The 24292-nt window shown below is 56.5% G+C and overlaps 1 protein-coding gene across 1 annotated transcript in view; it reads left to right on the top strand.

The window, feature by feature from the left end:
• The window catches only part of LOC144936429 (solute carrier organic anion transporter family member 1C1-like), a 44878-nt gene that overhangs the window by 9389 nt on the left and 11197 nt on the right, over positions 1–24292 (top strand). The window contains exons 3-15 of the mRNA XM_078863479.1: positions 7086–7227; positions 7570–7702; positions 8661–8815; positions 9267–9416; positions 10049–10147; positions 11085–11339; positions 11935–12099; positions 12379–12574; positions 13354–13525; positions 15197–15375; positions 15819–15883; positions 17200–17317; positions 20660–20924. Coding sequence (XP_078719605.1) covers positions 7086–7227; positions 7570–7702; positions 8661–8815; positions 9267–9416; positions 10049–10147; positions 11085–11339; positions 11935–12099; positions 12379–12574; positions 13354–13525; positions 15197–15375; positions 15819–15883; positions 17200–17317; positions 20660–20924 — 2094 coding nt within the window. The remainder of the gene's footprint in view (positions 1–7085; positions 7228–7569; positions 7703–8660; positions 8816–9266; positions 9417–10048; positions 10148–11084; positions 11340–11934; positions 12100–12378; positions 12575–13353; positions 13526–15196; positions 15376–15818; positions 15884–17199; positions 17318–20659; positions 20925–24292) is intronic.

The raw sequence follows: 24292 nt of genomic DNA, 5'->3' as shown, positions 1-24292 counted from the left end.
CCCTTCTGCATTGCACGCAGAGAGGCCAGAATAGAGACAGAGTGAATGATGAGAGTTGGAGGCTGCACTTGCAGTATTCCATGGAGTGGGGGACGCTTGGTAATTTCGTGTTGCAGGTTGCGTGTTGTGATCACGTGTTGTGATTCTGGTACGATTTGGGTCAGAGGCACCTCATGTTTGTCACGTATATTGGGGTGGATCATGGTGCTTGGGGAGGCCTCCATCCAGCAGTGGATTGACCATGGTGGTGGCGGCGGCTGCTGCTGCTGATGATGAAGATGTCGACCGTAATCAGTCCGTACTTGATTGCACCACACGGAGCACACCAGGTTTATATTATCTTTATTTTCTCATTAAGACAAATGTGCTGATGGTAATAGTAGCCTGTTAATGTTTGTTTTGTTGGTCGACCTATGGCACCTGAGTGTTCGTTTATAAAATTCATGTTGCATAAGCCGTGGACACAGTCTCATTGTAATTGACTGCGTAAGCGATCTCACCCCTGATTTATATTTACAGCCCTTATCAGACTGTGTTACCTGTGCAAAGGTGATTATAAACTGGGGTCTATATCTTTATATGTGTGTCTGTCAATTCTAGTATGTTGGGAGCGGTGGTGCAGCGGTTAGCGCTACGCTGCGCTACGCTGCGCTACGAACCCGGCGACCCAAGTTCGATTCCCGCTCACGGTCAACACCAGTGACGATTATCTGAACCGGTCCTGGGCCTCCCCTAAGTCGACTCGGCCTCACATGAGTTCCTGGTGGGGTGTGTAAACATCGCAACTGGGGAGACAAAGGCGGCCGGGCGTGGTGCTGGCCACCCACCCCCTTGTGTGCCGTGCCGGCTTTCATAGGTGCTCGCTAACAGCACTTGCCGCAACAGTCTGTGCAGGCTACATGGGAGATATTTGTATTTGTGTGCGTCAGTGTGTATTTGTGTAAGTCCGTGTGTGTCTGTGTTTATGATGTGTGCGTGGATATAAGTTCTATATGTGTCTCTTTTATATTTATACATCGATGGAATGTATATACATTTATGGTCTGCCATTTGTCGGGCAGTGGTGGCTATGCACGTGGCACTGTGGGGCAACAGCGAGGGTTGGTAACTCACATCACTGCACAACATTTGTGAAACTCCTTTCCCGTGCGCTGTCTCGCCACGAGGTCTGTATGGGATAGCGCGTTGCCCCCTCACACGCGGGGGAGTTCTCCGGATCCTCCGCTTTCCTCCCGCATGTAAACACTCATTAATTGGCCGACACCGCCTCGCGGTCGCGGTCGTGGTGGTGGGGGAGAGATTTGAGATTCTTGCACCATTCGCCAAAGCAGCCGTGCCGGGAGATCGAACCGAACCCTTGACCTCTGCCACATTGCAAGTGCAGAGTGGCGACAGCCACGACAACGCCACCGCAGCTCGTGACTAAACGAAAAATTGCAGGCTTTCGCGACCAATATCATCCGTAATAGAGGGTGTTTTTGGGGTTTGATCGTGTAAATGTATAAATGTGTCGTTAAACCCGCCACCACCCGACACAGCCAATTAGTGAGGTCTGTCACGTAAATGCAACATGCCAATTCATTACTAGTACAGTAACACCGGTGTGTTTGTACTCAGATTGTAAATGTTGTGGCTTTGCTCTCCAACACACCGGTGTGCTGTACTCGTGACGAATTGGCACGTTCTGTTTACGTGACAACACTTACTAGTTGGCTGTGTCTGGTGGTGGCGGGTTTAACGACACATTTATACATTTACGCGATCCAACCCCAAAAAGACCTATATTTTGGAAAAAAAGTGTAACGGTACGTATGTTGAACTTCTTTCGCACCGCACGTATCCAAGCGTGTTAAGCTGAGGTGCGGAGGGAATGCCAGCAAAGTAAACACAACAACAACAGCAACAGCCACGGGCGGTTCTAAAGAAATGAACGAAGGCCATCGGCGCCCCAATTGGGCAGTGGCAAACGGGCAAATCATCTCGTGGTGAGAGACGGTGTCACGAGTGGCTCACGGGTGAAGTCGCTGACGAGAGACACGTCGACCTCGCAGATTGGAGCAGTGAGGACACCACGTGCCTCGTGGGAGCAGGAAGGGGGTCCTCATCCAGCAGTGGCGAGAGAATGGCCAATAATGTTGTTCATAACAATACCGTCACAATACGATGTCGAGTCGTACGGGGGTTCGTCCCGAGACAGGCTGCTCTTTATGCCGTGAGCAAGGGTCATTGCCCGAAACGTCGCCTATTGTCGAGTCATTACCCAGTCCGATTGAAGGTCGTTGTTGGGGATTTGAAAGGGGCGGAGTCGTGGCGCAGTGGTTAGCGCCGGCGACTCGAGTTCGAATTCTCGTCAAGGGAAAACGTCAGTGGCGAGTGATACCAGAACTGGTCCTGGGGATCCCCTAGGTAGACTCAGCCTTAAATGAGTACCGGGTGCTGTGTGTAAATATGGGAAACAAAGACGGCCGGGTGGTGTGATGGCCACACTCAACCCCCCCGTGTGTCGTTCCGGCCTCAATAGGTGCTCCCCCGGACAGCACTTGCTCCAACAGTATGTGCAGGGTGCACGGGGGGCCTTTGTCTTTGTTGAGTTCGTGTGCGTCTTTTGAATTCGACATCGAGATCCATCACTCGCCGCTGATGTTTAGTTGTCGTGGGTAATTCAACTCAGGTCTCCGAGTTCACATCGCAGTGGGCTAACCAATGCCCAATAGCTCTTCGTCTGGAGTCAATGACCCCTGGAATGAAACTCATGTCTGTGATGTTGTGTGCGTGGTTTTTATTGTGGGGATGGCGGGCAAATGGGGTGGAGGTAGCAATGCCGGTGCAGTAAAGCACACGAATGACTCCGGTGCTGTGAATTACTGTGCTCTGTGAAAGGGGTTATTGTCCGAAACGTCACTTTATATCTTTTTTTCCTTTTATGGCTGCAGTGTTATCGACATCTGTGTTGAGATTGTTTTCCTTCAATCGCCTGTTTTTATCTGTTACTCTATTCCGCTACCATCTATACCATCTCACGCAGAGCACGCTTGGCTGTGGCCATCTGGCAGGTCACCGGGACATTCATTGGCTCAAGCGAATGTGGCCACGCTGATGAGGCGCTGAATGTCGAAACCGGTGTGGAGTTGTGCTTGTGTTGAACCCATGCTGCTCAAGTTATGCACTCCCAGAGAAGACAGCCGTTTGTCTGATGGGGTCGTTTAAAGCAGACTCAAACTCTTTATTTAGACTGGAGGAATCCGATGACCTGTGGAGCTCTTTTTTCACAGATGTCCAGTAGAACAAACACTACTTTGCAGACGTGTAGTCATTTGGAGGGACAGACACGGGAAAGGAGGCGAATTTTCCACTTCTTTTTAATGCGTTACCAATCCTTGCTTCGGAATCGAACTGGGATCATCGGGTTCGGGAGATTGAACTCTCGCGCCACGCGACCCCCGCCTCCTCGCCACCCCTTCCCTCACCCCCACCCCATTCCTCGCCATCATTAATCATTGCCACAGGCTATAGGTGTGCATGTCTCCGCTTCATTGGTGTCTCGTCTGGTCGCGGTGACACGGGGACGAACTCAGCGGAACACTCCACAGCTGATGCACCGACGAACACAGACAAAGATCACCCGTATAGCCTTTCACAGGCTTGTGGGCAGAGTGCTGTTGGCGAGAACCTATGAAGGCCGGCACGGGACACGTGGGGGTGGTGTGGCCAATACCACGGCCGTCCGCCTTTGTCTCCCCAGTAGTGAAGTTTGTAGCATATATACACGCCCCGCCGTCCACTCATTTAAGGCTGAATCGACCTAGGGGATGAGGCTCACAACCCGTTCCGATAATACTCGCCACTGATGGTAGCCGTGGTCGGGATTCCAACTCGAACGGTCGCGTTCCCAGTGCCGCCATCCATTGTATCATCACCACCATCATCATCAGCGGCAGCGGCAGCAGCCATGGTCAATCCACTGCTGGATGTACGCCTCCTGCCCACGCCGTCGCAATGTCTCACGGATCCCCCGTGTGTGAGGATCCACCCTGCACACGGGACTGATGATTCCATCACTCCATCTCCGCGCGGTGTAAGACCTCTCGGACCCGTTCCGTTCCATTGATTCATCCTGATCACTAGATAAATAATCTCGACAAAGTAAATAAATCAAGTGGCATTCATTGTGTTTAATTTGATTCGTTCGTTTCTCAATTCGCTTATCCTGGTGAGGGTCGCGGCAGCAGCTTGTTGAGTCGTGGGGGTCCAAACCTCCCTACAGCACTACACACTACATTAAACACTACACTATACACTACTATATACTACTATACACTACACTATACACTACTATACACTACTATACACTACAGCAGCTTGTTGAGTAGTGGGGGTCCACTCCTCCCTTCCCCTGGCGATGGACTCCAGCACAACAATACGATACACTACTACACTACTTTACACTACACTATACACTACTACACTCTACTATACACTACACAATACACTACTATACACTACAACACCCCACACTACTATGCACTACACTACTATACACGAAGCTACTACACACTATACACTACAATACACTACACTATACACTACTATACACTACTATACACTACTATACACTACACTATACACTCCTATACACTATACAATACTACACACTACTATACATTACACACTACACTACTATACACTACAACACCCCACACTACTATACACTACACTACTATACACTAAGCTACTATACACTATACACTACTATACACTACACACTACTATACACTACACTATACACTATACACTACTATACACTACACTATACACTACTATACACAGACTGTAGCTCTTCCTGGGGAACTCCCAGGCGTGTCCAGGCCAGCCGAGCGACGTCATCCCGCCAGCAGCAGCAGCATCGTCGTGGTCCTGGGCCGGCCGCGGGCTCTTCGCCCAGTGGGACGTTGCTGCTGCTGCTGCCCAGAAGAGTTCCAGAGGGAGACTACCGGGTGGCTTCCTTACCAGGCGACTGAACCACCTCAACTGGCTCTTCTCGATCTGCAGGAGTGAACCACGACCTCAGATTCGGAGGCGCAGATCCTCATCCCAGCCGCTTCGCACTCGGCATCGAACCGCTCGAGTGCCCGCTGAGATCCCAGACTGACGAGGCGAAGAGGACAACGTCGTCTGACAAAAGCAGCGTCCCCACCTCCATGCCCCCCCGTACCAGACACTCTCCATACCTGGGGCTGCGCCTTGATGTCCTGTCCATGAAAACCACAAACAGGAGTGGAGACAAGACGCACCCCTGGCGGAGTAAAACCACCACGGCGAACGACTTTGAGAACACGGACACGGCTCTCACTCCGGGAACACAAGCGGCACCTTTGCATCGTCATCCCGCAGCACCTCCCACAAGCCACTGCGGGGAACAAGGTCACATGCCTTCTACAAGTCTACAAAGCAGAGGTCGACTGCAGAAGCATACTCACATGATCCCTCGAATATCTGTGAGAGGGAACAAACACTGGTCCATTGTCCCGCGACCATGACGGAATCCGCATCGTTCCTCCTGATTCTGATGCTCGATCACCGGACGAAGCCCCCTCTCCAGCGCTCTGGCATCGGCGTTACCTGCGACGCTGAGCAGTGTGATCCCTCTGTAGTTGGAGCACACACTCTGGTCCCCTTTCTTAAAAAAGTGGGGACCACGACCCCAGTTTGCCAATCCAGAGGTGCTGTACCTGTCTTCCATGCAACATCGAAGAGGCGCGTTAACCACGACACTCCTACACTGCCCTGCGCTTTCAACAACTCTGGGCGAATCTCGTTCACCCCGGCAACTTTGCCGCTACGACGGCCCCCGTGGTGGATCTGACCCCCCCCCCCCAGCTGCTGTTTCAGGGCTGCCTCCTGAGACGAGGGCATGTCCACCGGACTGAGGAGCTCCTCAAAGTGCTCCTTCCACCTCCCGACTATCTCCTTCAGTCGAGGTAAATGTTACGCCGCCACCCGCGCTGAGAACAGCCTCGGTCACGTCCCGTCGGCCCCTCCTGAGGCGTCGGATGTCTTGCCAGAACAGCTTTGACGCTGCCCAGGAGTTCCTCTCCGTGGCCTCTCCCAACTCATCCCACGCCCCCCGGAGGATGTCGCTTCCAGCGACTGCTGCGGCTGCCGCCCTCTTGGCTCGTCCGCGGTGCCTCTCACTCGAGTCGGGAGGTCTCTTCCCCAGGATTTCACTCCATTGCATTTTAATGACTTTAATCATTCACCATTATTACCATTCACCCTCGCTCCTGCACGCCGTGTCAGGTCGGGCACTCAGCGGCATGTCCGTTAAACATTAAACAACGCTTACTTCCCACATGTGCCGCTCCTATCTAAACACAGACGAGTATTGTTTTACGCATCCCATCAGCGGCACGGCATTCTTTCTGCGGACGCATTTTTTTGTCTTCTTCAGCATTGGCTCAACGCAAGCAGCACTGTGACCCGAATTCGACAATCATTGTCTCGTAAGCTCGCAGGCTTGAGTCCGGCTCGCTTGGAACATTGCTGGTCAGCTGCCATTTGGGCAAGAATCTTCCTCTCTCCGTGAGATACTGGTTCAAGTTGGAAGCAAGGCAATACTACAAAACGTGAAATCACAACTATTGGAGTCGTCGAGAAGAAGATGAATTACAATGCAGTTAACAATTAGCACGGTTGGTTACGTACGGTGCAAAAGAAATTCAACATACAAACATTCACAGTTTGTGCCTCTGGTGGTCGTGGTGGTGATGCTGCGGCTGTGTTGGCAGTGGTGGTGCAACATGCACAACCAACAACAACCAACAACAACCATCTCGACAACATTCATCAACAGCACCATGCGGACTTAAAATAACACTTACGTGACCAATATTATTCATGATAAAGGTGTTTTGTTTACGTGACAAATCAGACTTATTCGCTGTATTGGGTGGTGGTCGGTTATTTTTACGCGATCTAACCCGAACATGCGTTTATTGTGATTTAAAATAAACAAATGTATAATAGGCGACGCTTCGGGCAATGGCCCTTCTTCTCTGCGTGCTCCCCCCCCGCCCCGAACCCTCCAGGTGTTCCTGGTCTGCCTGTCTCTCCTCTACTTCTCCAAGGCGTTCGCTGGCAGCTACATGAAGAGCTCCATCACCTCCATCGAGCGTCGCTTCGACCTGCCCAGCTCCGTGGCGGGGATGATTGACGGTGGATTTGAGTTCGGTGAGCTGCTTGAGATTAAAGGGGGGGGGGGGCTGGGGGGGGTGTGGGGGGGGGGTGTCAGCCGTCGTCCAGCCGTGGATTGACAACGGGCTGCAATTGATAGTGATGATTTATTTAATATTTAGCTCATGCCTAAGGTGCATGCTCGGAATTACAGAGGTACACAAAGAGGAACGTATAGATCCGTGGAAAGGGGCACGGCCCAAAGCGTTGCCTATTATATATATAAATGTACCCTTTAAGGCCACACAGTGGTATTGACGAACGTGTTGAGTTTGCCTCGGCAGGTGAAGGGAGCCGACTCCTGTTGCGCGCTCTCTCTCTCTCTCTGTGTGCGTGCAGGGAATCTTCTGGTCATGGCCTTCGTGAGCTTCTTTGGCGCGCGCTTCCACAGACCCCGGATCATCGCGGTGGGAAGCACGCTCATGGGCCTCAGCACCCTGCTCATGGCCATGCCGCACTTCTTCATGGGCAGGTTAGCATGGAGGTGGGGGGGGGGGGAGCGGTGGTGCAGCGGTTAGCGCGCCGCGCTGCGATTCCCACTCGAGGCCATTTGTAGGTATTTGTTTTTGCACCGAACGTAGCCAACCGTGATAATCGGAGGTGCGGGGGAAGGACGAAAAACTAAACTGTTATGAAGTTCTAAGTAGTGTGTGGGTAAGTGCGTGGGTATAGGGTGAGGTTGTCGGGTTCATAGTCCAGCGCACGCTAACTGCTGCGCCACCGCTCTGACACAAAGACAAAGATTACCCCCCCCCCTGTGTAGCCTTAACAGACTGTTGGGGCAAGTGCTGTTTGCGAGTAGCACCTGTGAAGGCGGCCACAGCACACGAGGGAGTGGCTGGCCAGCACCACCCATGGCCGCCTTTGTCTCCCTAGCGCCGATGTTTACACATCTCTGCAGGTACTCATTTGAGGCTGAGTCAATGTAGGGGAGGACCAGGACCGATTCAGATCATTGTCAACAACGGTGTTGACCGCGAGCGGCAATGGAACTCGGGTCACGTGTGTGTGCGTATGTGTATATGTGCGTATGTGTGTTTGTGTGTGCGTGTGTGTGTGCGTGCATGTGTGCGTGTGTGTGTGCGTGTGTGTGTGTGCGTGGGGGAGAGATAGTATAGTGGTTAGAGCGCTGCGCTATGAACCCGGCGATACGGGTTCAATTCCCGCTCACGGCCAACACCAGTGACGATTATCTGAACCGGTCTTGAGCCTCCCCAAGGTCGACTCAGCCTCAAATGAGTACCTGGTGCAGGGTGTAAACATCGCCACTAGGGAGACAAAGGCGGTCCGGCGTGGTCCTGGCCACCCACCACCTCGTGTACCGTTGCGGCCTTCATAGGTGCTCGCTAACAGCACTTGCCGCTACAGTCTACTAAGGCTACATGGGAGATCTTTGTCTTTATCTTTGTGTGTGTGCGCGTGTGCACCAGGTACTCCTACCAGAGCATCGCCGGCGGCGGAAACTCTAGCCACGTGCGCGCCGTCTGTGCGCTCGAGCACGAGGGAGGCGGCGAGGGGACGCTCCTGCCATCAGAGCCCCTCTCAGTCACCTTGGCCCGGGAAGAAACCACGCGGCCTGCACCAGGTACCGTGGCGAGGAAACGCCATCGTCCGAAACGTCGATCATTATACGTATTTATCTTTTAAGGCCACACACAGGGTTATTGGCGAATGTGTTGAGTTGTGTATTAACGGCGATGGTGATGATGAGTGTGATGACGGTATAAATGTGATGGTGGTGATGATTGTGTTGATGGTGGTGATGATCGTGTTGATGGTGATGATGAATGTGGCGATTGTGTTGATTGTAATGATGGTGGTGATGATTGTGATGATGATGGTGGTGATGATTGTGATGTTGATGGTGATGATGATGGTGGTGATTATGATGGTGGTGATGATTGTGATGATGATGGTGGTGATGATTGTGATGATGCTGGTGATGATTGTGATGATTGTGATGATGGTGGTGATGATTGTGATAATGGTGGTGATGATTGTGATAATGGTGGTGATGATTGTGATGATGTTTCCAGCCGGGTGCGACCGCGAGAGTGGCTCCTACCTCTGGGTTCTCGTGCTCATCGGCAACGCGCTCCGGGGGGTTGGGGAGGCCCCCATCGGACCCCTGGGCATCTCCTTCTTCGACGACCACGTACGCGAGGAGAACACCGCATTCTACCTCGGTGACTCCCACGCCACGCACGCAGAGACAAAGATCCCCCGTATAGCCTCGAGCAGACCGTAGGGGCAAGTGGTGTTAGCGAGGAGCACGTGTGAACGGCCGCCTGCACGGCTCGCGAACGGTCACGCCCGGCCGCCTTTGTCTTCCCAATGATGATGTTTGATGCACACCGCATGTGTGACTCATTTCGAGGCTGAGTCGACGTAGAGGGGAGTGGAGTCGTTTGCGCAAAAGGGCAGCAGACACGAGAGGCAAGGGGAGTGGAAGGGGGTGGGGGGGCGTGATGGAAGTCCTCGAGACGGACAGAGAGGAGAGTGCGGCTCAATATGAGCGGCGGCAGAGAGAGAGAGAGAAGGGAGGAGGGGATGAGTAGACGGGATGAACGGGCCAACGTGTTGGTGATCATGAGAGGGCTGTGGTGGTGGTGGTGAGAGGAGATGGAGAAGAGAGACGGAAGGAGCGAGCAGAAGAGAGCTGCACGGAGGAGGAGGAGCGACGTCTGTTCTCACAGGGGGCGGGGAGAGGGGAGGGGTTCGGAGTGGTGGTGGCCACGGGAGGCTTGAGCTGACTGAGACGTTGAGATGTCATCATCACCATCACCGCCCTCGTCGCCCTCCTGCCCTGCCCCCGCAGGCTGCGTCAACACCGTGGGGCTGCTGGGCCCCGCGTTCGGCTTCATGCTCGGCGCGTTCTGTGCTCGCGTCTTCGTCGACATCGGCTTCATCAACATGGGTACGGGGGCCGCGCACGCTTGGACCCGTCATAGGAACGTGGATAATGGCTCGGGTTGGCAGCAAATGGGGGAGATGAGCCACACACACCGTGCAATGCCCCCACCTCCCATCGTCTCCGTTGTGCCAAGATAATCCACGTTCCCACGGCAAGGATAAGTATCGCTGTTGGCTTCCCCAATAAAGTGGTTCTCGATTCAGTGGCCACGCCGAGACACTGATCATTGTGTACTTGTTCCCGAGGGGGGCACACGAGCGTGGGATTTTTTTGATGTTGTAAAATTTGAAGGCGCTGGTTCACAAACGGGACTACGGTCCTGGAGGGCGCTCAGCTGACTCTATAAAACAGCTCGATCCCCACGCGGGGGTTGAATACCGTCGGGCACTCAGCCGGGTTGTCACAGACAGCAATTAGAAGCTCAATGGGCTATGAACTGGACGTCAATCACAAGGAATTACTAACCTTGATGGACCCCTCCACATGATTAAGCAAGACACAGACAGTTTATCACGTCGGCTTTCGCGACCGATATTATTCATAATAAAGGTTTTTGGGTGAGATCGCGTTATTTATAAATGTGTCGTAACCCTCCACCACCCGACACGTCCAAACAGTAAAACAAGTGTCACGTTTACAAAAGACAAATAGTTCACTACTTTAGCCCACCGGTGTGTTGAAGAGTGAATCAACATCATTTAACATTTTGAGTAGTACGACGTTTCGCTGGTAATAACCCAAAAACCTTTGTCATGTCCGTGACACAGACCAATGTCCATCCAAGTGGGCTCTTGACTCGGGGTAAATAAATGGACAACGAATCGCTTCGGGCTCTCACCCGTCTGAGACACACGCCACCTGCTTCTCAACCTGGCGAACTGAACTCGTCCTCGGCACCCCACCCATCACCCCCCGTGCCCCTGCTCCCTCCTCCTCACAGCGGACGTGACAATCTCGCCCCGCGATGCCCGCTGGGTTGGCGCCTGGTGGCTCGGCTTTCTCATCTCGGGCACCGTGGTGCTGGCCACTGCCATCCCCTTCTGGTTCTTCCCTCGCTTCATGGCGCGCGAGGCGGAGCTGGAGCCCCCCGCTACGGGAACCTCCAATGAGAAAGCGGATGCCGAACCCCTGCGCGGGCCACCTAGGGGTGACACCAAAGCCCCCGAATCCGTCGGCGTGAAAGCGATGGCGAAAGGTGGGTTGTTCCACGTCGGAGCAATCGGTTGCGCTGCAACTCAATGGCTTTCTGCAACCGGTTGCGCAAACAGGTCACCATGTATACAGCCATCAGGGAAGTCTGCTCAACGATTTGAGCCACGTGTTCCATGACGTGCTTGCTCACATGTGTGCGACTATGGTTGGTCATCAAGACCCTGAATTACGCGCTGTCTAATTTCCTTCCTGCGCAGCTAAGCGCTAGGATGTGGACAAATCAGTCGCAAGCGATCATCTACGTGTTGAGGTGTGGACCCGGTCGAACCGACAACAAGAAGAACGTGACCCGGTCATCTTGGCCTAAGTAAAGGAATGAGTAACAGAGCTCGCTAGAGTTGCGTGAACTGTGAACAACAGTGGTGGTGTAATGGTTCACGCACTGAACTTGCGATCCAGAGGTCAATAGCGAAGGGGTCACGAGTCGATCAATCGACTCGTGACCCCAGTTCGAGCGTAAACACAGTGCGCGCGCGCGTGCACGTACCGCGCACAACGCATACTCGCTAACAACACTCGCCCCAACACTCTGTGAAGGCTATACGGGGAACCTTTGCCTTTTGTGCGCGCGTGCCCAGAGCTGGGTCCGTCGATGCGCACGCTGCTGGGGAACCGCGTGTACGTGTGCATGATGGTCACGACCGTGATGAACGTGAACGCGCTCGTGGGATTCTACACCTTCAAGGCCAAGTACATCGAGCAGCAGTTTGGCGAGACCGCCTCCAAGGCCAACTTCATGATCGGTGCGACCCTCGCCATCGTCACCGTCATCGTCACTCTCATGAACAACGCCATCATCACGAGCATCGTCATCATCGTCATCACCGGCATCATCATCAATCATCCTCACCCCCAGGTCCACCACGTAACCGTTGCCACCGCTGAAGCAACACCACTCACTTCAGCCTGAGTCCATGTCAGTGAACGGGAATCGAACTCCGGTCGCCCGGTTCGAAGCGCAGTACGCTAACCGCTGCGCCACCGCTCTCCACACCACCACCACTCCGTGTTGTCCCGTGTAGGTGCCGTGAACATCCCCGTGGTGGCGCTGGGCATCTTCGCGGGCGGGATGATCAGCAAGAAGCTGAAGCTCTCACTGATGGGCTTCTCCGTCATGGGCCTGCTCACCGACCTGCCCGCCTACCTCCTCGTGTTCACCTACTTCCTGTTCGGGTGCAGCGAGGCGCAGGTCGTGGGCCTCACGGTGGACAACAGTGGGTGAGTGGACGAGTGGGTGAGTATTAGGTGAGTGGGCCTGGGGGTGAGTAGGGTGAGTGGGGAGGGGCAGTGAGTGGACAAGTGAGGGAGGTGGGTGAGTAGGGTGAGTCCAGGAGGTGGGTGGGGTGAGTGGGTGCGTGGGCAAGTAGGGTGGGGGTATGTTGAACTTCTTTCGCACCGTACATCGCCAACCGTGCTATACGGAGGTGCGGGGAAGGACAACACACAAAAAGCAGTGGGTAAGTGGGTGAGTAGGTGGGTGGGTGAGTGGGTGGATGAGTGGGTGGGTGGGTGGGTCGGTGAGTGAGTGAGTGGGTGGGTGGGTGAGTGGTGGGTGGGTGGGTGAGTGAGTGGTGGGTGAGTGGGTGGGTGAGTGGTGGGTGAGTGGGTGGGTGAGTGAGTGAGTGGGTGAGTGAATAGGTGAGTGGGTAGGTTAGTGAGTGGGTGGGTGAGTGGGTGAGTGATTGAGTGGGTGGATGAGTGGGTGAATGAGTGGGTGCGTGAATGAATGGGTGAGTGAGTGTGTGGGTGAGTGGTGGGTGAGTGGGTGGGTGAGTGAGTGGGTGGGTAGGTGAGTGAGTGGGTGACTGAGTGGATGGGTGAGTGGGTAGGTTAGTGAGTGGGTGAGTGAGTGGGTGTGTGAGTGAGTGAATGAATGGGTGAGTGAGTGGGTGGGTGACTGCGTAAATTCCTCTAGGATCCCCTTGTCTATCCACTCATGATGACCACGCCGCTTATGGTGCTGCTCCCCCCGCACCCCCCTCCCGCCTGCCCCCCAGGGTCCCCATGGCCATGCGCTCGCTGCTGGCGGAGTCTCTGGTGGAGCCCTGCAACGCGGCCTGCCCCTGCCCCCTGGGGGAGTGGGACCCCGTGTGCGGGGTCAACAACCTCACCTACGTGTCCCCCTGCCTCGCGGGCTGCGCCACCATGTCCGGCAGCGGCAAGGCCACGGTGAGTGAGTGGGTGGGTGAGTGAGTGAGTGAGTGGGTGAGTGAGTGGGTGAGTGAGTGGGTGAGCGAGTGGTTGGGTGAGTGGGTGGGTGGGTGAGTGGGTGGGTGGGTGTGTGGGTGAGTGAGTGAGTGGGTGACTGGGTGGGTGGGTGACTGGGTGGGTGGGTGAGTGAGTGAGTGGGTGGGTGAGTGAGTGGATGAGTGAGTGAGTGGGTGGGTGACTGGGTGGGTGGGTGAGTGGGTGGGTGGGTGAGTGGGTGGGTGGGTGAGTGAGTGAGTGGGTGGGTGAGTGGGTGGGTGACTGGGTGGGTGGGTGAGTGGGTGGGTGAGTGGGTGGGTGGGTGAGTGAGTGGGTGGGTGGTGAACACGAGACGATGGTGGTGGTGAACACGTGACGGTGGTGGTGAACACGAGACGATGGTGGTGGTGGTCAACACGTGACGGCGGGGGTCCTTAATAAATGACGTCACGCAGCAGTCCTGAAGAGCCGCAAGTTTGCGGATCCCTGCCCATGACTGATGGCGAGGGGGCGGGGGGGGGGGTGTCCTGGGGGGCGGTGGGGGGTGTCCTGGGGGGGGGTTCTTGTGGGGGGGGGGGGGGGTCCTGGTGGGGGGGGGGGGGGTGCGGTTTGGCTGAGTGGCCACGAGGTGGCGATATTCGCGTGGCTCTGAGAGACGGGATGGGTCGAGGAGGGGACGCTCGTCCTGTGGTGGTACATCGACGACTCCTCGTGCAGCCAGCGCTGTGCCAATCCACTGCTGGATGAGAAGGCTTCCCTACGCCGCGTCGGTCACGGCGGCTGAAGCAGAAGATTAGCGCTTTGATTCAACCATTTTTGCAAATGTGATTTGCAACGTTTGATCCCGCAGGTTACTCGATCGGGGTTTGATTCACCCCAGCAGTTATCGCCCCCTACTGCAAACAATATTGGGCAGGACCCTCCCGAGAAAGACTACTGAGGCTCAGTGATACTTGTCTGGGTAAATAAGCGAGGCCATACACAAATATAATGAGTCAGGTGTTCGGCCCTTTACCCAGGTGTTCCAGCAGTCCGTGTGCACCCAGGTATGTTTTTTGTGTGCGTTGCATCAATCCAATTGTGTTCCATGATTGTGGCTGGTACAAGTGAGACCTGTGTGTGTGCGCGCACCCAGGTGCGTTCCATAAATGCAGGTGGGTTCCATGATTGTGATGATGAGGATATGTGGCGCAGCAGTTAGCGCACTGCGCGCTAACCCGGTCGGGTTATGGTCATGTTTTTCTCCGGGTTTTTTTTCCTGTTCCTTTGGGCTGTTCAAGGCAGAGGACTGCCCATGATTGAGAAATGAATAAAACATTGAAATAGGCGCGCTAACCCGGCGGCCAGAGTTCGGCTCCCACTCACAGCCTCGACCAGCTGGCCAATCTCTGGACAGGTCGACTCAGCCTTTAAAACGAGAACCTTGCACGATTCGTAAACAAACCCCAAAAAAATTCGCCAATCGGGAGACAAAGGCGACCGGACGTGATATTAGCCACACGCCACCATCGCCTTGTGTGCCGTGTCGGCCTTCACAGGCAGGGCATGTCTACAGCACCGCTCCTCGCAAACAGCACTTTCCCCGGGCGCGCTGTTCAAGGCTGCACGTGCGAGCGGGTGAAGGTTTAGATCCTCTGTCATTGTTGCACGCAGGCGTTCGAGCAGTGCGCGTGCGTGGGCGGCGCCGCGTGGGGGAACGCCTCGGCCGTGCTGGGGCAGTGCCAGCGAGGCACCGAGTGTCCCACCGCCTTCCTCCAGTTCATGGTGGCCTCGGTGCTCGCCTCTTTCGCCGGCTCCATGGGGTTCACCGCGACGCAGCTCATCTTCTTGCGGTATGGACGAGGCGCCATCCGCATCATCGTCAGCATCGCCGGTGTCGTCACAGACCGCTGCATCGCGCGGCGCTTTCAGACGCGCTTCTGCGGCCGTCTGGAATGCTCTGCCTTGGGAGCTTATGCACTTTTAAATCATCTAGATTGAATGCTAATTTCGTTAAAACTGCTTGTTGTTGTTGTTGCGTTTGGTTTGTTGTCCTGCCCCAGCACCTCCGATGAGCACGGTCGGCTACGTGCGGTGTGACTTGTCGTCACCACTTCAGCGAGCACGAACCTCGTCACCCACATCACGACCACCACCACCAGTGTAGCCACCACCACCAGTGTAACCACCACCACCACTACCACCACCACCACTACCACCACCACTACCACCACCACTACCACCACCACTACCACCACCGCTCACCGCGTGGTGGCCTCGTTCTGTGGCTCTGCAGCTGCATCCCCAAGTCGTTGAAGGCGTTCGCCATCGGGATCCAGATGCTCGTGGTTCGCACCCTGGGTGAGTGCCGCCCTCCCCTCACCCCCCACTCGGGCCGCACCACCACCACCCCTCACCACCACCACCCCTCACCACCACCACCCCTCACCACCACCACCCCTCACCACCACCACCCCTCACCACCACCACCACCCACCACCACCACCACCCACCACCACCCCTCACCACCACCACCCCTCACCACCACCACCACCCACCACCCACCACCACCCACCACCACCCACCACCACCCACCACCACCACCCCTCACCACCACCCCTCACCACCACCACCACCCACCACCCACCACCACCCACCACCACCCACCACCACCCCTCACCACCACCACCCCTCACCACCAGTGGGGAGGGGGTTGTTGAGTGGGGGGGGGGTTGTTGAGTGGGGTGGGGGGTGTTTAGTGGGGGGGGGGTGTTGAGTGGGGGGGGGAGTTGTTGAGTGGGGGAGGGGGTTGTTGAGTGGGGGGGGGGGGTTGTTGAGTGGGGGGGGGGTTGTTGAGTGGCGGGGGGGTTGAGTGGGGGCGGGGTTGAGTGGGGGGGGGGGGGGGTTGAGTGGGGGGGAGGGGTTGAGTGGGGGGGGTTGTTGAGTGGGGGGGGTTGTTGAGTGGGGGAGGGGTTGTTGAGTGGGGGGGGGGGTTGAGTGGGGGCGGGGTTGAGTGGGGGGGGGGGGGTTGAGTGGGGGGGAGGGGTTGAGTGGGGGGGGGTTGTTGAGTGGGGGGGTTGTTGAGTGGGGGGGGGTTGTTGAGTGGGGGGGGTGTTGAGTGGGGGGGGGTGTTGAGTGGGGGGGGGGGTTTGAGGGGGGGGGTGTTGAGTGGGGGGGGTGTTGAGTGGGGGGAGGGTTGTTGAGTGGGGGGGGGGGGTTGAGTGGGGGCGGGGTTGAGTGGGGGGGGGGGTTGAGTGGGGGGGGGGTTGAGTGGGGGGGGTTGTTGAGTAGGGGGGGTTGTTGAGTGGGGGGGGGGTGTTGAGTGGGGGGGGGGGGTGTTGAGTGGGGGCGGGGTTGAGTGGGGGGGGGGTTGAGTGGGGGGGGGGGTTGAGTGGGGGGGGTTGTTGAGTGGGGGGGGTTGTTGAGTGGGGGGGGGTTGTTGAGTGGGGGGGGGGGGTGTTGAGTGGGGGGGGTGTTGAGTGGGGGGGGGTTGTTGAGGGGGGGGGTGTTGAGTGGGGGGGGTGGGTTGTTGAGGGGGGAGGTGTTGAGGGGGGGGGGGTGTTGAGTGGGGGGGGGGGTGTTGAGTGGGGGGGGTGTTGAGTGGGGGGGGTGTTGAGTGGGGGGGGGGGTTGTTGAGGGGGGGGGGTGTTGAGCTACTTGCCGCGTGTGCGATGCAGCCGGGATCCCTGCCCCCATCTTTTTCGGCGCCGCCATCGACTCCACGTGCCTCAAGTGGACGAGCAGCGGCTGCAGCGGTCGGGGCTCCTGCCGCCTCTACGACATCAAATCCTACAGGTGGGGGGGGGGGGGGTGCGGCAGGGAAGACAGGTGAGAGAGGGAGGGGACAGGTGAGAAAGGGAGAAGACAGGTGAGAGAGGGAGGGGACAGGTGAGCGAGAGAGAAGACAGTCAGTTTCAAAGACAATGCATATACTACCACAGCATGTTTTTTATTTGTTTGCATGTTCACCACAAGTACATCTTAATGCAGTGTTTAACATCTCAACACAACTGTTTTATTGCCAGAAAGGGTAACACCTATTCTTATAATTTGATGCTGGCAAGGGGAGGAGGTCCCATGATGGAGTCGGCAGGGGACACGCTGCTGGGTAGCGATCGAGGGGAGGGGTGCTTGGGGAACACGACGGGGTTAGGGGAGGGGTGCTTGGGGAACACGAAGGGGTTAGGGGAGGGGTGCTTGGGGAACACGAAGGGGTTAGGGGAGGGGTGCTTGGGGAACACGAAGGGGTTAGGGGAGGGGTGCTTGGGGAACACGAAGGGGTTAGGGGAGGGGTGCTTGGGGAACACGAAGGGGTTAGGGGAGGGGTGCTTGGGGAACACGAAGGGGTTAGGGGAGGGGTGCTTGGGGAACACGAAGGGGTTAGGGGAGGGGTGCTTGGGGATCACGACGGGGTTAGGGGAGGGGTGCTTGGGGAACACGAAGGGGTTAGGGGAGGGGTGCTTGGGGATCACGAAGGGGTTAGGGGAGGGGTGCTTGGGGAACACGAAGGGGTTAGGGGAGGAGTGCTTGGGGAACACGAAGGGGTTAGGGGAGGAGTGCTTGGGGATCACGACGGGGTTAGGGGAGGGGTGCTTGGGGAACACGAAGGGGTTAGGGGAGGAGTGCTTGGGGAACACGAAGGGGTTAGGGGAGGAGTGCTTGGGGAACACGAAGGGGTTAGGGGAGGGGTGCTTGGGGAACACGAAGGGGTTAGGGGAGGAGTTCTTGGGGATCACGAAGGGGTTAGGGGAGGGGTGCTTGGGGAACACGAAGGGGTTAGGGGAGGGGTGCTTGGGGAACACGACGGGGTTAGGGGAGGAGTGCTTGGGGAACACGGAGGGGTTAGGGGAGGATTGCTTGGGGATCACGACGGGGTTAGGGGAGGGGTGCTTGGGGATCACGACGGGGTTAGGGGAGGGGTGCTTGGGGAACACGAAGGGGTTAGGGGAGGGGTGCTTGGGGAACACGACGGGGTTAGGGGAGGGGTGCTTGGGGATCACGACGGGGTTAGGGGAGGAGTGCTTGGGGAACACGAAGGGGTTAGGGGAGGGGTGCTTGGGGATCACGAAGGGGTTAGGGGAGGGGTGCTTGGGGAACACGAAGGGGTTAGGGGAGGGGTGCTTGGGGAACACGAAGGGGTTAGGGGAGGGGTGCTTGGGGATCACGAAGGGGTTAGGGGAGGGGTGCTTGGGGAACACGAAGGGGTTAGGGGAGGGGTGCTTGGGGAACACGAAGGGGTTAGGGGAGGAGTGCTTGGGGAACACGAAGGGGTTAGGGGAGGGGTGCTTGGGGAACACGAAGTGGTTAGGGTAGGGGTGCTTGGGGAACACGAAGGGGTTAGGGGAAGGGTGCTTGGGGAACACGAAGGGGTTAGGGGAGGGGTGCTTGGGGAACACGAAGGGGTTAGGGGAGGGGTGCTTGGGGAACACGAAGGGGTTAGGGGAGGAGTGCTTGGGGAACACGAAGGGGTTAGGGGAGGGGTGCTTGGGGAACACGAAGGGGTTAGGGGAGGGGTGCTTGGGGAACACGAAGGGGTTAGGGGAGGAGTGCTTGGGGAACACGACGGGGTTAGGGGAGGAGTGCTTGGGGAACACGAAGGGGTTAGGGGAGGAGTGCTTGGGGAACACGACGGGGTTAGGGGAGGAGTGCTTGGGGAACACGACGGGGTTAGGGGAGGGACGGGAGGAGGGGAGGGGAGAGCGGAGGGAAGTGGTGATGAGGCTTCAAGAAAGGAACGTAAGGAGGTTAATGAGGAGTTGGACTATATCACTCTGTAGCTGCGACACTGGCTTCATCATCATCATCATCAGCAGTACCACTGCCACCAGCAGCAGCACAATTCTAGCAAAATCGCCCGATGATGCTGGTTGTAATTACCAGCACAACGTGGTGCTGAACTTGTAAATGTGGTGGATTTGCTCTCCAACACACCGGTGGGCTGCAATCAAATCAATTGGCGCGTTCTGTTTACGTGACAATAATTACTCATTGGCTGTGTTGGGTGGCGGCTGGCTAATGGACACATTTATTCTTACGCGCTCCAACCCCCTAAAAAAACCTGATTGTGAGCAGTGCCTAACCCATGATCGTCAGCGATGGATATCTCGTGACCCTTGACAGGTTCCACGGACGATCTTAAGTGGCGTCTCTAGCACGCCGAGGACTCGGCTGGTTTTGTGAGGTCTGGAGTTGGAGCTGAACGGGGGGGGGGGGGTAGTGGTGATGTGGAGGGAGGGGAGGGGTTGGCTGATGTAGGGGGAGGGGAGGGGTTGGGTGATGGGGGACAGGGACTGGGGGGGTGGGTGCGCATCGCGACCCCGTGTCCCTGCGCATGATGACTCTGTGACGCATTCGCCCTCCCCCCGGCCCCCGACTCCCCCCCCCCTTCACCCTTTTCCCTCCCCTCGCTCCCGTCCGCATCCACACCCCCCACAAGTACCCTCCCCCCCCCCATTTTCCCGGTATTCAAGCGCTCCGCTCTCCTGTAATTGGCAGCACGCAATGACCTCTGCTCCTTTGCCGGGTTCAATTAAAGCTCGCTGATTGAACAGAAATGTATTTTCATGAGTTGATTCATTATGCGGGGCAGGACATTGGCTCTGATTGAAACGTCCGTGCTGCGCGGAGCGCGCGCGCTCCGGTTGGGCCCGCTCGTGCAACCACGCGGCAACCACCACCAACAACCACGCGGCAACAACCACACAACCAACCCCTCTTATCATCGGACACCACCATCACCGCAGCTACACCATCACCAGCAACCACGCCATCACGGGAACGGACAAAACGCCACTCCGCTGCCAACCCTCGCAGTCGGAAGAGTTGAAGAAGCTCTTGAGCCGGGACCTGAACACGAGATGGAGGAGGCGCTTGAATGAGGAGCTCTCACCACGCGTGTGGTCAGGCCGCCCTCTGAAACAGGGCTCGTAGCTCGGGAAGAGTTGCCCGCTTGATAGAACAGTTCAGCTTGGGGATTGTTTTGACCATACTTCACCACGACGGTCATCCGCGCCATGAGCTCGCCATGATGTTCTTGTCTCTAACGGGGGGGAGGAGGGGGTGTGGGCGGTCCCCGTGTCTCGATGCCCCGGTCCTCACCCCCCCTACCCCCCCCCCCCTCGGCCCTGCGACGCACAGGTACACAGTAGTGTCGCTGATGCTGGGCTTCCGCACCGCGGCCGTGGCGCTCGGCGTCCTCGTCGTCTTCAACGTGCGGCGACAACTTCGGAGGGAGGCCGCGGCCGCGCGGGGCGCAGGGAAAGGCGCGGGGGGCCACGAGGAGCTCCTCACGGTGGCGCGAAGCGACGGGGACTCCTGCCCCGCCGAGACGGGGGATGATCCCCGATTGAGGGAGCCGCAGAAACTGCTGCTGCCGGAAGCTGATCCCCACAGGGAGACGGTGGTGTGAGTGGAGGAGGGGGGGGGGGGCGGGGGGGGGCAGCGGATCGCGGCCTGTGCTATGATCTCGTCGATTCGAGTTCGATGTTTGCTCGTGGCCAGCATTAGTGATAATTATCTGAACCGGTCATCGGCCTCCCCTAGGTCGATTCAGCCTCAAATGAGTACATGGTGCGGTGTGAAAATCATTGCCACTCGGGAGACAAAGGCGGCCGGGCGTCGTGCTGGCCACCCACCCCCTCTTGTGCCACGCCAACCTTCATCGGTGCTCGCGAATGACACTTGCCCCAACCGTCTATTACAGGCTATACGGGGGATCTTTGTCTTGTTGTGCGTGCTGTGTATACGAACCCGGCGCAGTGCGCTGGGCAGAGGCTCTGAGGCTCGGTACCAACAAACATCCGAGTTCGATTCCCGCTGCTGGGTCCCCCTTGATTGTGTGTGACCTTTATAGATGCTCGCTGACAGCACTTACAAGTTTATCCTTGCAGTGTATACGACTATATGGGCGCTGTTTGTCTTCGTGTGTAACCTGTGTGTGCTCGGATTGGCATCAATTTGCCTCCAGAAAGGCACAATAATTGTTATGTGTTCCGCAATCAGTCACTGGCAATTGTATGGCCAGGTCAACATTGAGTTGCATTGCAGCTTAATCGATTATACGCAGGACGTCTCTGCAACTTGTTGCGAGTAGTTCTTCAACCGCAATCGAAACGCATCGGCAATTTGTTACCACGTGTTTCACCGTCACGTGCTGCGCGCTTGCGCACCTGTGATTGGTCGTTACGATCCTTCATAGCACGCTGTTTCATTTCCCGCGTTGTGCAACCACTCGCTTGGACGTGGACAAAGCAGTTGCAAGCGACAACGTTGAAGTTGTGCGACTTCGAGTTCAACTCGGTTGCGCAACTGATCGCTCAGGTGGCGGCCCGGGGCTGACCGACAACAGCACAACCCGGGCCTCAACCATTAGGTTGACTCGGCCTAAAATAAATAACGTGAGTAATTGGTGTGTAGTGTGAACAACGGCGGAGGTGAGGTGAAGGTGGCCTGGCGAACGTGTTTCTGACCACACCACCGGCTCGTGTGTTAGCGGCGGCCTCAAGGCCTCATTGATAAGTGCTCGCGAGCCATCCTGGTCTGGGGACAATTGAAACTCCTGGAAGTGTTGTCCCCCGTGACGTTTGGGGAGGGGGGTCCTTGGGGAAGAGGGAGCGGTGGCGCAGTGGTTAGCGCGCTGCGCTAATAACCTGGCGGATTCCAATTCGATTCCCGGGCCGCGGCCCACATCAGTGGCAAATAGTGTCAACACTCCCCCCCCCCTTCTCGTTACTAGCTCGCACTGACCAGCGTGGTGAAGTATGGTCGAAAATCCCACGGGACCGACGTGACGGCGTGGGGAGGCCTTAATCCGATGGTGGATTGATGAGTTCAACCTTGGATATAAATATGTTTTTTATTTAATTACGAACAATGCTATACAAATGAGATGCTGTGAACATGCGAAGGGTGCGATTATATCGGACTTGTATTATTACAATTGTCCGTTGTCTATAAATCTGAAATAAATTGTAAATCCATTTCATAAAGGAAACCGATAGCCGACTCTATCAATGTGTTTCCCTGCAGACAAGCTGTCTGCCTCCGTGCCAGCGTGTGTCTGCGTGTTGGTCTGTCCGTGTCGTTGTCCATCTCTGTGTGCCTGTGTCCGTGTGTCTGTCCCGTGTGGGGAGCGGTAGTGTCGTGGTTAGCGCGCTGCACTTCCAATTATTTGAACTGGTCATGAATCTCCCATAGGTCGACTGGGCCTCAAATGAGTACCTGGTGTGGTGTGTAAAATCACCGCTAGGGAGACAAAGGCGGCCGGGCGTGGTGTTGGCCTCCCACTCCCTCGTGTGCCGTTCCGGCTTTCATAGGTGCTCACTAGCAGCACTTGATCCAACAGTCTGCTCAGGCTATATGGCGAAATTATTTCCTTTGTGTGTCCGTGTGCTTGTCAACGCAAACAAACTAACGATGCGATGCTGTAAAGCATTCTGGGTAGGAGTTCCCACAATCCACAGCCACGTGCACAATGCGCACGACGCGCTGCGCGTTGTGCGGAACCACACGCTCCCGAAGAAGTGCATTGCGGTCACCTTGTCTTCAGTCGCCATCCGTGACTCGAGCAATTGCGACCAACCCACGTGCAGTGGCGAGACAAAGACGGTCGTGCACCGGTGTCATCCTGATTGGAGAATCTTCACTAAAGTACAGTGACCGATGCTCACCGCTGCAATGTCTGCGAAACCGGTCTACAGCTGTCTCAATGCTGTCCATCGGTTGTTCACATTTGCTCAATTTATAGACGGCGCGGTTCTTCAGGAACTGCTGGTCGTTGTAGTCCCATCAACCTATTGGCTCTCCAGACCGATACTATCGATGAGCATTGGCGTTAAGCAAGACTCGTGGAGTGGCGAGAGTCAAACCAAGATAAACTAATTTTGGAGGCGGAGGCGACCTAGAAGAGGCCCACGATCGGTACAGATACTCGTCACTGGTGTTGATTATCGTGAGCAGGAATTGAACTCGGGTCGCCGGGTTCGTAACACCGTGCGTTAACCGCTGCGCCACCGCTCCCAACTACCCCTACACGCGCGCACGGTCCGTGCGGATAGCTGCCCGGACGCGTTAACTCGCAAAAGTCACGTTCCATGCAAACGCATTTTCATTCGATCCCTTTGTATCGACGTTGCGTCTATCGCAATGGAAATCCATCTAATCTCAGCTCGCGTTTTCCACACCGCGTTCACATTACGCACATCATCATGATCAGCGGCACGGTCATCATCAGCACGGTCATCATCATCATCAGCACGGTCATCATCATCATCATCAGCACGGTCATCAGCGGCACGGTCATCATCAGCACGGTCATCATCAGCACGGTCATCATCATCATCAGTACGGCCATCATCAGCACGGTCATCATCAGCACGGTCATCATCATCCGCATCGGCGCAAGTTCCTCTCGCCGAGGATGAACTCCATTGAGCAAATTAGGGGGGCTGGGGGCTGTGTGGTGGAGGATGGGGGATGGGTTGAGCAAGTCGCAGGGTGGGCGGTGAGGGTGGGGGTGGTGGTGGGGGGTGAGGGTGGGGGTGAAGGTGGGGGGTGAGGGTGGGGGTGGTGGTGGGGGGTGAGGGTGGGGGGTGAGGGTGGGGGGTGAGGGTGGTGAGTGAGGGTGGGGGGTGAGGGTGGGGAGGGGACAATGGGAAGTCTGGGGGCGCACGCGGTGACGTGCAGATGAGACTGATTCCATTGATTTCGAATTAATCTTTAAATACTCTTTATTTATTTAATTAATATTCGGCCTAAGACCCCTGGAGGACT

The sequence above is a fragment of the Lampetra fluviatilis genome, chromosome 16 (assembly GCF_964198595.1).
Source record: "Lampetra fluviatilis chromosome 16, kcLamFluv1.1, whole genome shotgun sequence".
Classification (NCBI taxonomy): Eukaryota; Metazoa; Chordata; class Hyperoartia; order Petromyzontiformes; family Petromyzontidae; genus Lampetra; species Lampetra fluviatilis.
The sequence above is the reverse complement of the archived record's forward strand: the minus strand, read 5'-3'. Positions and strand labels throughout refer to the sequence as shown.